At 37.6% G+C, this 13,692-nt stretch overlaps 1 protein-coding gene across 3 annotated transcripts in view; it reads left to right on the top strand.

Moving 5' to 3' along the window:
* Window positions 1-13,692, top strand: part of THSD7B (thrombospondin type 1 domain containing 7B) — a 1,246,259-nt gene that overhangs the window by 1,177,453 nt on the left and 55,114 nt on the right. For all 3 annotated transcript variants that reach the window (XM_044935904.2, XM_025276961.3, XM_045164228.1), the window contains exon 18: window positions 13,005-13,146. In XM_044935904.2, coding sequence (XP_044791839.2) covers window positions 13,005-13,146 — 142 coding nt within the window. The remainder of the gene's footprint in view (window positions 1-13,004; window positions 13,147-13,692) is intronic.

Genomic DNA, 13,692 nt, shown 5'->3' with positions numbered 1-13,692 from the left:
TTGACCACTTCCAATTTGCTTTGATTCATGGTCCAAGCATTCTAGGTTCCTATGCAATATTGCTCTTTACAGCATCAGACTTTGCTTCTACCACCGGTCACATCCACAACTGGGTGTTGTTTTTCCTTTGGCTCCATCCCTTCATTCTTTCTGGAGTTATTTCTCCACTGATCTCCAGTAGCATATTGGGCACCTACCAACCTGGGGAGTGTATCTTTCAGTGTCCTATCCTTTTGCCTTTTCATACTGTTCATGGGGTTCTCAAGGCAAGAATATTGAAGTGGTTTTCCATTCCCTTCTCCAGTGGAGCACATTCTGTCAGACCTCACCACCATGACCTGTTTCTCTTGGGTGGCCCCACACTTACTGCTCATGATCAACAAGCACTGCTACTTTACAAGTAGATCAGTTGAAGATAGGAGCAAAGTAGCTCTCACAGATTCAAATCCTGGTTTGAGTGCCTATTATAAGGTTGTTTCATTCTCTGAGATTCAGTTTCATCATCTGTAAAAGCACACATATTCAACGCACACCTGGATTATTGGGAGACTGAAGTACTTTGGGAGATAATCCTCACAGAATGTTCACCACAATGCTAGGTGTGTGTTCACAGTATAAAATGGTGGTGATTGTTATTATTTCTGGGATAGGGATGCATCCAAAATATAGTCTCAGTCTCTCTTGTTATTATCCATTTTATCTCTCAAAAGAAAAGCAGAAGCTATAAGAGGCTATTCTGCTTTACGTAGGCTTGCAGTTCTTGTTGGACTCATCAAATATAGGGTAAAGTATCAGAATAAATAGAGAAATCATTGTAGAACCCAAGCATCCAACCTGTGGCCCTTTTGGTTGACCAGTAATTTAGTTTACAGTATTTTAATTTCTGATCAGGTTTGCTATGATGTCATCATAAACATTTCTTTGTTGTATGCTATCTTTTGACCTGTGCAAAATACAGTAATAATAGGAGTTCACTGCACTTTCACAATCAGAAATTTCCAGAAACCCAGAATGCTTGCATTCATTAGTTCCATTTAACTCATTAAATATCACAAACTCTTGAAGAGATAAATATGATCAACGTTTTTTCTTTTTTAATTTGAGCCAATGAGAATGTTAGAGTGCCCTTGCAGGAGTTGGATTGTCATTAGTACATTGTTTGTGGAAATCTGTTTATTGAGTATTTCTTACGGACCTGGGCATATTCCAGGTACTGGAAATATCAGTAATCAATGAGAATATCTAGTGGTTTTTGATTTGCATTTCTGTGATGATTAGTGATGTTGAACTCCTTTTCATATGCCTGTTGACCATCTGGATTTCCTCTTTTTAGAAAATGTCTATTCAGTCCCTCTGTCCATTTTTTAAATGGGTTTTTATTTTTTGATGTAAATTGTATGAGCTGTTTATATATGTTGGATATAAGGGATTACTCTATTGGTCATATCACTTGCAAATATTTTCTCCCAATCACTAGGTTGTCTTTTCATTTTGTCAATGATTTCCTTTGCTCTGCAAAAGGTTTTAAGTTTAATTATGTCCCATTTGTTTGTTTTTGCTTTTATCTTCTTTGATTAAGAAGGAGATGGAGCCAAAATACTGCTGCAGTTTATGTCAAAGAGCATTCTATGATTTCCTCTAGGAGTCCAGCCCTCACAGAACTTACATTCTAATAGAGGGGAGGGAGATAATTAAAAACAAACAAAACACGTAACCAGCACCTAGAGTCTTTAAGTTAGAAAGAGAAAAACACATATCATATATTAACACATATATATGGAATCTAGAAAAATTGCACTGATGAACCTATTGGCAGGGCAGGAATAGAGACACAGACATAGAGAATGCACTTGTGGACATGCAGTGGGTGCCAGTGGGAAGGAGAGCATGGGACAAACTGAGAGGGTACACTGACGTTTATACGCTACCAGCTGTAAAATGCATAGGTGGCGGGAAGATGCTGTATAGCAGAGCGAGCTCAGCTTGGGGCTCTGTTATTAGAGGCGTGGATGGGGAGTGTGGGGGAAAGGCTCCAGAGTTAGGGGATATATGTATATACATAGCTGACTCATGTTATTGTACAGCAAAAACTAACACAACATTGTAAAGCAGTTATACTCCATTAAACACACACACACACACACAGAAACACCACTGGCTTATTATATGGCATATCAGCTAGTAGTAAGTGATATGGAGGGAAAAAAAAGACAAAAAGTGATGTGGAGGAGTTGCTGATATGTTCATGTAGCCTGGTCAAAGAAGTCCTCTCAAATTTGAGCAGGGGCCTGAAGAAAGTAAGGGAGCAAATCCTACAGGTGCAGGAGGGAGAAGAGTGCAGGCAGAGGGAACAGCAAGAACAAAAGCCCAGAGATGAGGAGGGCCCGGAGCTGTCCAGGAACACCGAGGAGGGTGAAGTGCTGACTGAAGCAGTAAACAAAGAGCGCAGAAGGCTTCAAGCACTCATGAGCAATGAGAACAGACTGTGGAGGACTGTGTAGACCCTCACAAAGGACTTGGTTTTCATTCTAAGTTGGGAAACCATTGAGGAAAGGAGTTATGTGACCTAACTTCCATTATTTTAAAAGGATACTTCTGGCCCCAGAATTGAACATGATCTCTAGAATAGGAAGGGAAGAATCAGATAGGAGGTCATTTGTTATAATCCAAGTGAAAAGTGATGGTGACTTTGACCAGGGTAAAATTGGTGCAGATGGTGAGAAGCAGCTAGAACATGGGTTTTACTTTGAAGTTAGAGCTGAAAGTATCTGCTCAAGGTATGGTTGTAAGATGTAAGGAAAAGAAGAATCAAAGATGACTCCAGAATTTTTGACCTGAGCCTCTGGATGGCCGGAGTTGCCATTAACAAATAGGAAAGATTAGAGAAAGATGTTGGGGTATGCAAAATGAGGAGTCTGTTATTTTGTACATAGAGAATTCAAGCTGGCTTGAGGACAGGGACTTTCAAACTACAGAGTGTATCAGAATCACCTGAAGGGCTTCTTAAAAGACAGGTTGCTGAACCCCACCCCTGTAGTTGTTGGGGATTTCCCCCCAGAGATTTTTGTGGGATCTATAAATTGCATTTCTAGCAAGTGTCCAGGTGATGCTGATGCTGCAAGTCTTGGGACCAGGCATGAAGAACCACTACTCTGGTATTGGGTACATCTGCAGAAGAGGTTGGCTATGGTCAAGAGAATGCCCAGATAGTTAAATGAGAGAAATTACATCACAAGTGCTGGAATGTTCTTTGTGTCTTACTGTGGAAGCACCACCTTAGAGCTAAGATCACAGAGTATTAGCTTATGCCTAAATGAGGAACAACAGTTTCTGAGTGCTGATCCTACTTTTTATTATGTGACAAAGAACCTTGTGAAAGTGAGTGCTCTGAATGGAATTGCTCTTCCAGTACATAAAGAGTTAACCTAGGTACTTCCTTCACTCTCCCCTCTGGCTGGGTATAATTTATCCAACTAGAGCACAAGCACCAACCACCACCCGCCCCCAACCCCCGCCTGTTTCCTGTGGAGAAAGATATGTTTAAGAAATTAAGTTTTTGCTTACAGATTTACATTTAAGAATCATATTGTGCTTTTTAAAAATTTCATATGGAGCATGGTTGATTTAACAGTGTTGTGTTATTTGATCCCATACAATAAATGTGGGTTCTCTAGATACAAACTTAATTTAATAATTGTTTTATCCTGAAATTAATCCTGTGTTTAAAGAAGAAAAAAAGTTTTTATGATAAAAAAATACTATGGAAAGAAAACTATAATGAACATTCACCTCTTTAAAAAAGTTACAGTTCATATTTGCAAAATAAAAACCACATGCCTATGGCCTCCTTGGTGGCTCAGATGGTAAAGAATCTGCCTGCAAGGCAGGAAACCTGGGTTGGGAAGCTACTCTGGAGGAGGGCATGGTAAGTCACTCCAGTATTCTTGCCTGGAGAATCCGCATGGACAGAGAAGCCTGGCAGGCTACAGTCCATGGGGTCACAGAGTCAGACACAACTGAAACACATGGAATAAACAGTTTTTCAATAATGACCATGACAGGCTATTTAATAGAAAAGCTATTTTGATAACCATTTTTATTAGATTGGTGGCTTCTAAATATTTTTGACCATGGCACATAGTAAGAAATACATTTTATATCACAAATGATCATGAATATAGTCACTTACTTATGGAGACATATATATGCATATATAGAGATAGAAGGAGAAAGATCTATATATAGATACAGATATAAATATCTGAAATGTTCCATGAAATTATTTTCACCCTGAATATATGACAGATATTTCTCATGCTATGATTTATCAATTTAGAAAGTGCTAATTTTGACCCACTAAACTGAGAACATAGTCCATATGGACTGTGCGCTAACACATTTTGGGAAACATGGACTTGCAGACTTAAAGACATAAATGAATGGCAAGTTCTTGATACATTACAAGATTATTAATTTATTATCTATAGGAATCAATTGTTATCCTTAGGAATTCCTCTATAAGTTTTTTGTGTTTTTTTTTATTTTTTTTTTTTTGCCATTCTATGCAGCTTGTGGAATCTTAGTTCTCTAACAAGGGATTGGACTCAGGCCCTCAGTAGTGAAAGCAGAGTCCTAACCACTGGCTGCTGCTGCTGCTAAGTTTCTTCAGTCTTGTCCGACTCTCTGCGACCCCACAGATGGCAGCCCACCAGGCTCCTCTGTCCCTGGAATTCTCCAGGCAAGAACACTGGAGTGGGTTGCCATTTCTTTCTCCAATGCATGCATGCCTGCTAAGTTGCTTCAGTCGTGTCTGACTCTGTGCAGCCCCAAGGACAGCAGCCCACCAGGCTCCCTGCCCACGAGATTCTCCTGACAAGAATACTGGAGTCGGTTGCCATTTCCTTCTCCCCCTAACCACTGGACCACCAGGGAATTCCCTCCATTCACTTTAAATAAATAGTTTTTGAGAATACATTAAATGCAAGGCACTGCAGCAATGAATAAAACATCATCTCAGGGAGGATTTTGCTTTTATGCTATCAATTTCCAAGAGCTCATGCCTTGTCTCCCCAAAAGATTTACATTTTACAAGAACATCTTAGGGTTTTATAAGGAAGTATAGTTATTTCATCCTCCCTATAAAACAAAAGTGTTTACTAAATTTGCCTCTGAGGAAATTAAGTTTAATTGACGCAACCAAGTTTAAGCCAAGATTTCAAGTGCATCAGTCCAACAGTATGTGCTAAGTCATTTCAGTTGTGTCCAACTCTTTGTGACCCTATGGACTACAGCCTTCCAGGCTTCTCTGTCCATGGGATTCTCCAAGCAAGAATATTGGAGTGGGTTGCTGTGCCCGCCTCCAGAAGATCTTCCCAACCCAGGGATCGAACTCACGTCTCTCATGTTTCCTGCATTGGCAGGTGGGTTCTTTACCACTAGAGCCACCTGGGAAGCCCAATGTATAGTATAATAATGGATAATTTGGAAATACAAGTAACCCCAAATTGTAGCTGATCAAATGGAATATAATGTTATTTCTCTCCCAGCAAACAGTCCTAACTAGGATTTGCTGGTGGGGAAAGGATACTCTCTGCTCCATACAGTCATCCTGGGATGCAGGCTACTAGACTGTCTACCATCTTCAAGCTTGGCTTTCAAAACCATTCTACTCATCACCATCCCTGCTCCCTGGAGAGGGTGAAGGGCATGGAGGAAACATGTGGGAGGTTTTAGGGTGAGAGGTGGAGTGTCACACATAGCTTCCCATTTACCTTTCATTTATCAGAGCTCAGTTACCTGGTCACACCCACCTGCAAAGAAACCTTGGATATATGGTCCACTCCTGTGCCCTGGAAGAAAGGAGACAATAGATTTTGATGACTTAATAACAGTGTTACAAAAATCTTTCTTTAGGACTATTTAGCTCAATATTTTCAAAATGGATTTGATTATGAATCTCTTTTCTCTCAGCACCTATGAATGCACTGTAGAATATAACATACTTTGGGAAAAACTGCAATCTGGAGACTGTGAAATCCCATAATGAAAAGAAACCTAAATTTCCCAGCATGATAGATATTTTTAAAAACTTTTTTAAATGTTAATTTAAAAAAATTATGGACTATAATTGATTTATAATATTGTGTTAGTTTCAGGAGTACAGCAAAGTGAATCAGTTACACACATACATATATCCACTCTTTTTTAGATTCTCTCCCCATATAGGTCATTATAGAGAATTGAGTAGATTTCCCTCTGCTATACAGTAGGTACTTAGTTATCTGTTTTATGTACATATAGTGTATATATATCGGAGAAGGCAATGGCACCCCACTCCAGTACTCTTGCCTGGAAAATCCCATGGACAGAGGAGCCTGGTAGGCTGCAGTCCATGGGGTCGCTGAGGGTCGGACATGACTGAGCGACTTTCTCTTTCACTTTTCACTTTCATGCATTGGAGAAGGAAATGGCAACCCACTCCAGTGTTCTTGCCTGGAGAATCCCAGGGACAGTGGAGCCTGGTGGGCTGCCATCTATGGGTTCGCACAGAGTCGGACATGACTGAAGCGACTTAGCAGCAGCAGCAGCAACATATATGTGTGTGTGTGTGTGTGTGTGTGTGTGTGTGTGTGTGTGTGTATATATATATATATAGTATTAGTCATTCAGTTGTGTCCAACTCTTTGTAACCCCATGAACTGTAGCCCATCAGGCTCCTCTGCCCATGGAATTCTCCAGGCAAGAATACTGGAGTGGGTTACCATTTCCTTTTCCAAATACAGAAAACCATGTAAAACAAATTGTACAATTTAGTTATCAGGCAAATGCTTTTGAAACAGCCACCCAGGTTAGGAAATAGAAACTTGCCAGCGACTTACAAAGAGCTTCACAGGTTATATCCTCCTCACTCTGGTAAAATTAAACTCTGTAAAGACTTCTATGATAATCTTTTTTCTTACTTTCCTTTAGATTTGCAGTCTGAGTGGGCCAGCTATTAAGTTCAAGCCTGTTTTTACTTATGCCTTTAAATCTTCTTTAAGCTAGCTTCTCTCATTGCTTTCTTTTTTTCTTCCCAGCAATTTACTGGTAAGGAAATGAGTTACCTTTTCTACTGAATTTCCCAGTATGTCTCTTAAATTGCATCCTTGTGGTGAAGTTTAACATGTTCCTCTGTCCTTAAATTTCCCATAAATTGGGAATAGCATGCAAAGGCTTAATCAGAATCATGTCTTTGGCAAGACTCCTTCATAGAAGACGTGCTCTTTCTCAGGAGGCACATAATGTATGGTTATAGCTTTTTTATGTCCTTGGCTAACATCGATGGTCAAAGCTTAAACTCATTATCATTTAGGAAACAGAAAAAAGCAAACTTCCAATTCTATTATCCTTTCTCATTTACTTGTGGGAGTACTACTATAAGGAGAAATTTTTGCCCCAACTGATATTTAATCACCTACTGCTCTATTATGTAATAGAAAAGGCAAGAAAAATACTTATTTGCCATTTATTTACCATTTTTCACAACGAGGAGTTGTTTACCTAGCATCTTTGACTATATGTGACTATTTTTGTATCATAATGAAATCATAGATTTAAATGAATTTGATATATTTTAACCATTTTCAGTTATCACCTATACCAACGCTCAGCTTGTCCTGGTTGTAGTGTTTTTTAAATTTGTTCTGTGAACACTTTAGTCAAGACTCTGGTGGCCTTTGTTAGCCTCCTGTTATCCACTATGGTGTGATGTTTCAGGCTTATTTCATACATTTTCTTTGCCAGACTTAGAATCAGCTGTTTCTCTCTAAAAATCCCTGGCTTCTTTTAGTGGAAATGACTCTTTGGTGCCATAAGAAGAACTTCATGGATACTGAACTTACTGGGTTCCACAGCTGCTAGACCATTTCAGTGAGTGGAATTTTGAAATATATGCTATTATTTCCTTTATTTTGAAGATGAAATACTTCTTGAGTTCATGTTATGAACTAAAGGTATTTACTTAAGTTCTGTCTTACATCTATATCTGCTGTATTTTATACTAAAAATCCACTTTTTCAAAGATACTGGAGATAGAACAGAATATTTCATAATTATACATTTGCCCTATTCAATATAACACAGAAAACAGTCCCTATATTCCACCAACATGAGTTAAAATGTTAAAATGTAATAAAATTTAAAACAGTCATATCTTTTACATAGGTTCTCTCATTCTTTAACATTTGTATTTTATCTGTGTTTTATTTATGCGTTCTTTCATATTTTGTCATTTCTGAAATGACCAACCACTTATTTTTGAAATAGGAGTTTTCATCTGTTTTTTTATGCATGTCTGTCTTCTGTAGTTTCATATCTATGGAAATGTTATTCTTTAATCTACTTTTCCTCTTAGCACCATTTTGTGGGATTTGAATTTGAGTTCTTTCTTCACTTATTTCTCCAGGAAATCAATTTTTGTGAACTTTTAGAAGCAGGTGTGATTGAGGCTTGTTTTTAGCTAATTTCATTTTTGTGGTCCAGGGTTCTCTACTTTTGTTTGTTTGCTTTGAGTGGTCAAAAATTTAGCAGATTCATGAAATTTACTGGATCTGTTTTCCTTCCAACTTTGTTTACTGGCCTTTTTTTCCTTCACTGCTAGTCCTCTTATTTTGAGCAATTTGGAAACTCTTCCCACCAGTTTCTTTTTAGTGCAGAAAATTGTCCTGGAAGGCAGTTTTGGCTTATAGTGTTGAGAATTCATTGGATTCGGGTTGCATCAGCCCCCAGAACCTGTCCATGGATTCCGTATATTTGCTTGCTTTTGGAGTATGCAAAAGCCTCCTTCTCCATGGTTTAGTTTTCCAGTTTGATGTTTTGGGGTATATCAGACACTCCATTTTTGCCTGGAAAATCCCATGGATGGAGGGGCCTGGTAGGCTACAGTCCATGGGGTCGCGAAGAGTCAGACACGACTGAGTGATTTCACTTTCACTTTTCACTTTCATGCATTGGAGAAGGAAATGGCAACCCACTCCATTATTCTTACCTGGAGAATCCCAGGGGCAGAGGAGACTTGGTGGGCTGCCATCTATGGGGTCACACAGAGTCGGACACAACTGAAGTGACTTAGCAGCAGCAGCAGACACTCCATTTTACCTTCTCCTTTCCCCTGTTGGATGCTGTTATCACACAGGTTCTGTAACTTCAGTCCTTGGTCCTCTCCTATTCAAATTTTGAGGTTTGTGAAGAAAACTTGTCATTAATTTTACTGAGCATGTGGTTGGTTTAAATGGTTTTGATTTTGCTCTTCTTGTTGCACTGTGATATGCAAAAAACATTTTTTTTTTCACTTCCTGTAACCATTTTCTCAGAATCTCTGAGGAAGTTTCCTTACATAGTATTGTTATACTATTTGGCATCTTTTATCCCACTTTTTCAAAAAAAACAAGACTCAACTTCATAGCATATATATTCCCTTTTTTGCCTCATGAAAGATAGAGAAAGGACTAATTAGCTAAATGGAGAGATCGTCTCAGAATTATCAGAATTTTCCATTCTGTAACAGAATAAAAACCTTGGGTTTCAATATCTGATGGAAGCTGACAAGGCCAGGCTTTGGGGATTCATGCTTACCTCCAGACAAGAAATTTAGAGAGTGAGTTAAATTCATAAGTACCTGGACTTATGCCAGGTTTTATTAAATTATCATTGTTAATATTATAGTTCAGTATTAGAAAAATACAAAATTATATATTCTTCATTGGATTTATTTAGGATATAGCATCTAAGTTATCTTTTATTTTTATATGGGTAATTTAAAACTCATTTACTGTTATAATTTATTCATTTAATGGTAGATTCTTATTATTCTGGGAGCTGTCATTTGGATTTTATGGGAAAAGTATGGGAAGGAGAAAAAATATTATATTATCTTTTTATCAAGAATGCAGACCTATGGAGAAACCTTACATTTAGGCAATGTGATCATAATCCAGGGTTAACCATTTATCGCTAAGGGCAGTTTACAAAAATCCAGTCTTATTACCCAGGAAGAAGGAAATTATCCTACACCAAATATTTATTATTTAGTTTTTAGGATAACCAAACATTATCCTACACCAAATATTTATTATCTACATACTGTTGTCAGAGACATAACAAGGCTCTCAATGTCCAAGAAAATTAAGACACACATTCTCCAAATAGCCCATGGGAAGGAATGCACACATATCAATACAAGTACAGTGGAAATGTTTACTTGATAAGGTGATTCCACTTATAAGGGTGTAAATAAATCAATGGAGGCTCCCAGAGGGAATATCTGATTTACTTTTGACAGATGAATACAAATATTCAGGTCAGGCCCAGGGATAGAGGCCTCATTGCTAGAGAGAAAAAAGGTATGAAGGTGCAATATTATATTGTAAGATTAAACTTTAAGGTAAGTTCTGGTTTTCAAAGTTTAAAAACCTAATCTCATAAAGGGCTCATATACTAGATACTATTGGTTCTTATTGGTCATCTCCTTCCCTAGCAAATAAACTTTAGCTATCTAATATTGTCCTTTATAATGAGACTGGTTTAAAGTTGATTTGGGGTTAGTTATCCACACATCACATTCTCACTTCTTTATTTAGGAAGCTGACAGTGTCTTTTTATGAATATTCTAGGGGAGAGGAAATTCAGGTTTATATTTGAAGAGTTTTGATCCAATAAAGAAATCATCTAGATATAAGGCTCCTTTGCCATCCATTTTTTTTCTTAGCCGACTCCTATCTGCCTCGTGACCTAGTCATTATTTTATGAACTTCCTATAAAGAGCTAACAGAGAGAAAAGAGTAAGGAGAAACACTAATTCATCTATTAGTTGTTAGCAGTGCTAGGGCAATTTTTATAAGGTAGAATGTACAGATACCATCTGAGGTTAGGTTGGATTGTGTTTGTGGATTTCATTCACCTTCTTTGCCTGTTTCTCTAGATAGCATTAGTAAGAGAGTTAGCTCCAGTGCTGGTTTTCAGTATATTAATTTCTAGAAAGTGATAATTAAAGTCTAAATGGTTAAGAATGACAATCAGAGAGTATCATTATAAAAGCATATGTAGCAGACTTAGAGACTGATAAGAGTGTGAGGTATGACGGAAGGTACTCTTAAAAACTACCAAATTATGCTCCTGCCCCTTTCTCACCCATGTCTGGATGAAGACCTGAGATATAGAATATATAAGTGAATTGTTCAAAGTTACATAATTTGAATTGTGTATGCATGTTTTCATGTGTGTTATTTTCTCTTTTGCTTATTTGGTGGTTTAGACTCAGCAAGTTCATAAATCTTATACACATTCACCTTGTTCAATCATTGATTTTTTAAGGTGGAAAAGTAGTAGAACACTAATCAGGAGTAACTTTTAAGATGCTTTCATTTTCTTTCATTGGTAAATCATTGAAGTTATCACTCCTTCTCATGAGAACAATCAAATTAATTGCTGAATTAATAGTAAATTATTTGTAAGCGTTAGCATGGGATTCCTTTGGAGATAATTAAGAATAATTACCTGGTTTCAATGGCTCTTCTTGATCATCTAGAGGCAATTTGATGTAATTAAAATGTAAAAATACTTTATAAGTATTGACAGATTATCCAACTATAAAGTCACATAAATAGTAAATGTGTTTCCATGGCTCCAAACGTTTGAAAATAGAAGAGAATTTTGTAGCATTTTTCTGTATATTTCAGTGTATTCTAACATTATCACTTTGCTTAGCAGCCAAAATTAAGTTTATAGGTTGTGTTCTCACTACAGTGTCTGAAAAGGTAAAAGAATAAAAGTTAAAAAAAAATCCAAATATGGCAATGATGGTTTGATGACATGAATTCAGAGACTTTTCTCTTTCCTGTGGTTTAAACATCTATGTGCCTCTAGATTTCTAGATCTGAATTATGTTGTATATAATGGTGTTACCTGAACAACCATGTGTAAAATATATACCAGAATTTTCAGAGAGTGACACAGGAAGTAGAAATCATGATCTATTATGTCCTCAAAGAATCTATAAAGAAAAGGAGGAGATGGTGTAATAAAGAAACAAAGAATGATCATATAAAGGCAGATGTAACATATATGTTTATGTTTGGAATCAAATACTGTATAGTAATTCTTGAACATGGGTGGAAGGTTGCTTAGGATGGAAGAGAAGAACTTGTTATTATTAAAAGAAAGACTGTCAATGATGAAGTCTTGATTACTGCTCTGAAGAAGAAGTAGGAGGAAGATAGGATATAGGACATGGGAAAGGAGATTATTCTAGTAGGGAGAGCTTCTGAAGGTCCTCTGTGAGTAGAGTAGATGGATGACAGATGGCAGGCAGGTTTACCTGGCTCAAGAATGTCATATGAATTGAGGCAATAAGAGGACATGTAGACCCATAAGTAAAGTTATTTTTGTGGGAGATTATTGAAGTTCCTTTTATACATTTATTTTGCTGAAAGGGCAACTGCATGAAGTGACTAATCTGTGGATCATAAGGCCTCCCAAATAAGTGGAAAGTTTTGTTATATTGGCAATATTGATTTCATAATTCCCTCTCTTTGTTCTGTTTTTTAAAAATATTTTCTCATTAAAGTGTTCTGTGTGGTTATTTCTTTGTGGCTGGACTAGCCGGAGACACAAGGGACGTTGTCTTCCTTTGCTCATTCATTTATACATTCAAAATGTATTCATCTCTTGCTACCTGGCAAATGAATTTGAGAGTACAGAGTGTGTTTAGTGGATGAAAATGGTCCCCACGTGCCTAATTATTTATCATAATGTAGAACAAGAAAGAGTTGTCAGGTAGAAAAACCAGAAACTACTTACATTGAATCCCATAATGATTTTATTTTCTAAATCTTCTGTTTCATACTCTGTTCAATAGTCTCTTCCCTGTAGGTGTTGTACATGTGCCTCCATGTATACAGATCAGCACATTCAATTTATCAACAAACATGAGTTCCTTTCTAACTCTGCCTGCTCTTTGATTTTCATAGTCGTGTGATCCGCACACAATGCAGAGAAGAACCCGTCACCTGCTGAGGCCTTCCTTGAGCTCGAGGACGTGTGCTGAAGACTCACAGGTGCGGCCCTGCCTTCTCAATGAAAATTGCTTCCAGTTCCAGTACAATCTAACAGGTATGGCTGTAAACCACAAACCATGGAATCATGCTGTCCTAGAATGCAGCTCTCTCATGGCTTTTATTATTTCAAGAAACTAAAACTTGTGATGTACTTGCTCTACGGGGCTCACCAAGGATAAATGGCAGGCCTGACTGGACAGGGATATTTTAGAGACCTCCTTATTCAGACATGGAATACCACTGTGTCCCGTGTCTGAAACTAAAGGACTGTATAAGTATGTTGATCTGTTCCCTGCAGCAATGATACCCAGAATGCATGACATGTGGAATCAGCTTAAGTTTCAGCATTGACTTCAGTACTGATAACCAAATGGCCAGCTGCCTGAAGGGGCAAAACAGTTGCCTTTTTCTGAAACAAATTTTCCACTGAGGTCACAGTGGCACTACTGAGATTTCTCATGTAGAAAACCTCTAGTAAATTCTATGAGACTGTCTTTATAGGTGAGAGTTGACCTGTTGTATTTGTCCTTTTTCTTTCATTAAAGGTCCTTTAGATCATTAGTTTTCATACTAATTTTCCAAAAATAAAATAAAATTTGCT

The sequence above is a fragment of the Bubalus bubalis genome, chromosome 2 (assembly GCF_019923935.1).
Source record: "Bubalus bubalis isolate 160015118507 breed Murrah chromosome 2, NDDB_SH_1, whole genome shotgun sequence".
NCBI classification, from domain to species: domain Eukaryota; kingdom Metazoa; phylum Chordata; class Mammalia; order Artiodactyla; family Bovidae; genus Bubalus; species Bubalus bubalis.
This window is presented reverse-complemented; position numbering and strand designations above follow the sequence as displayed.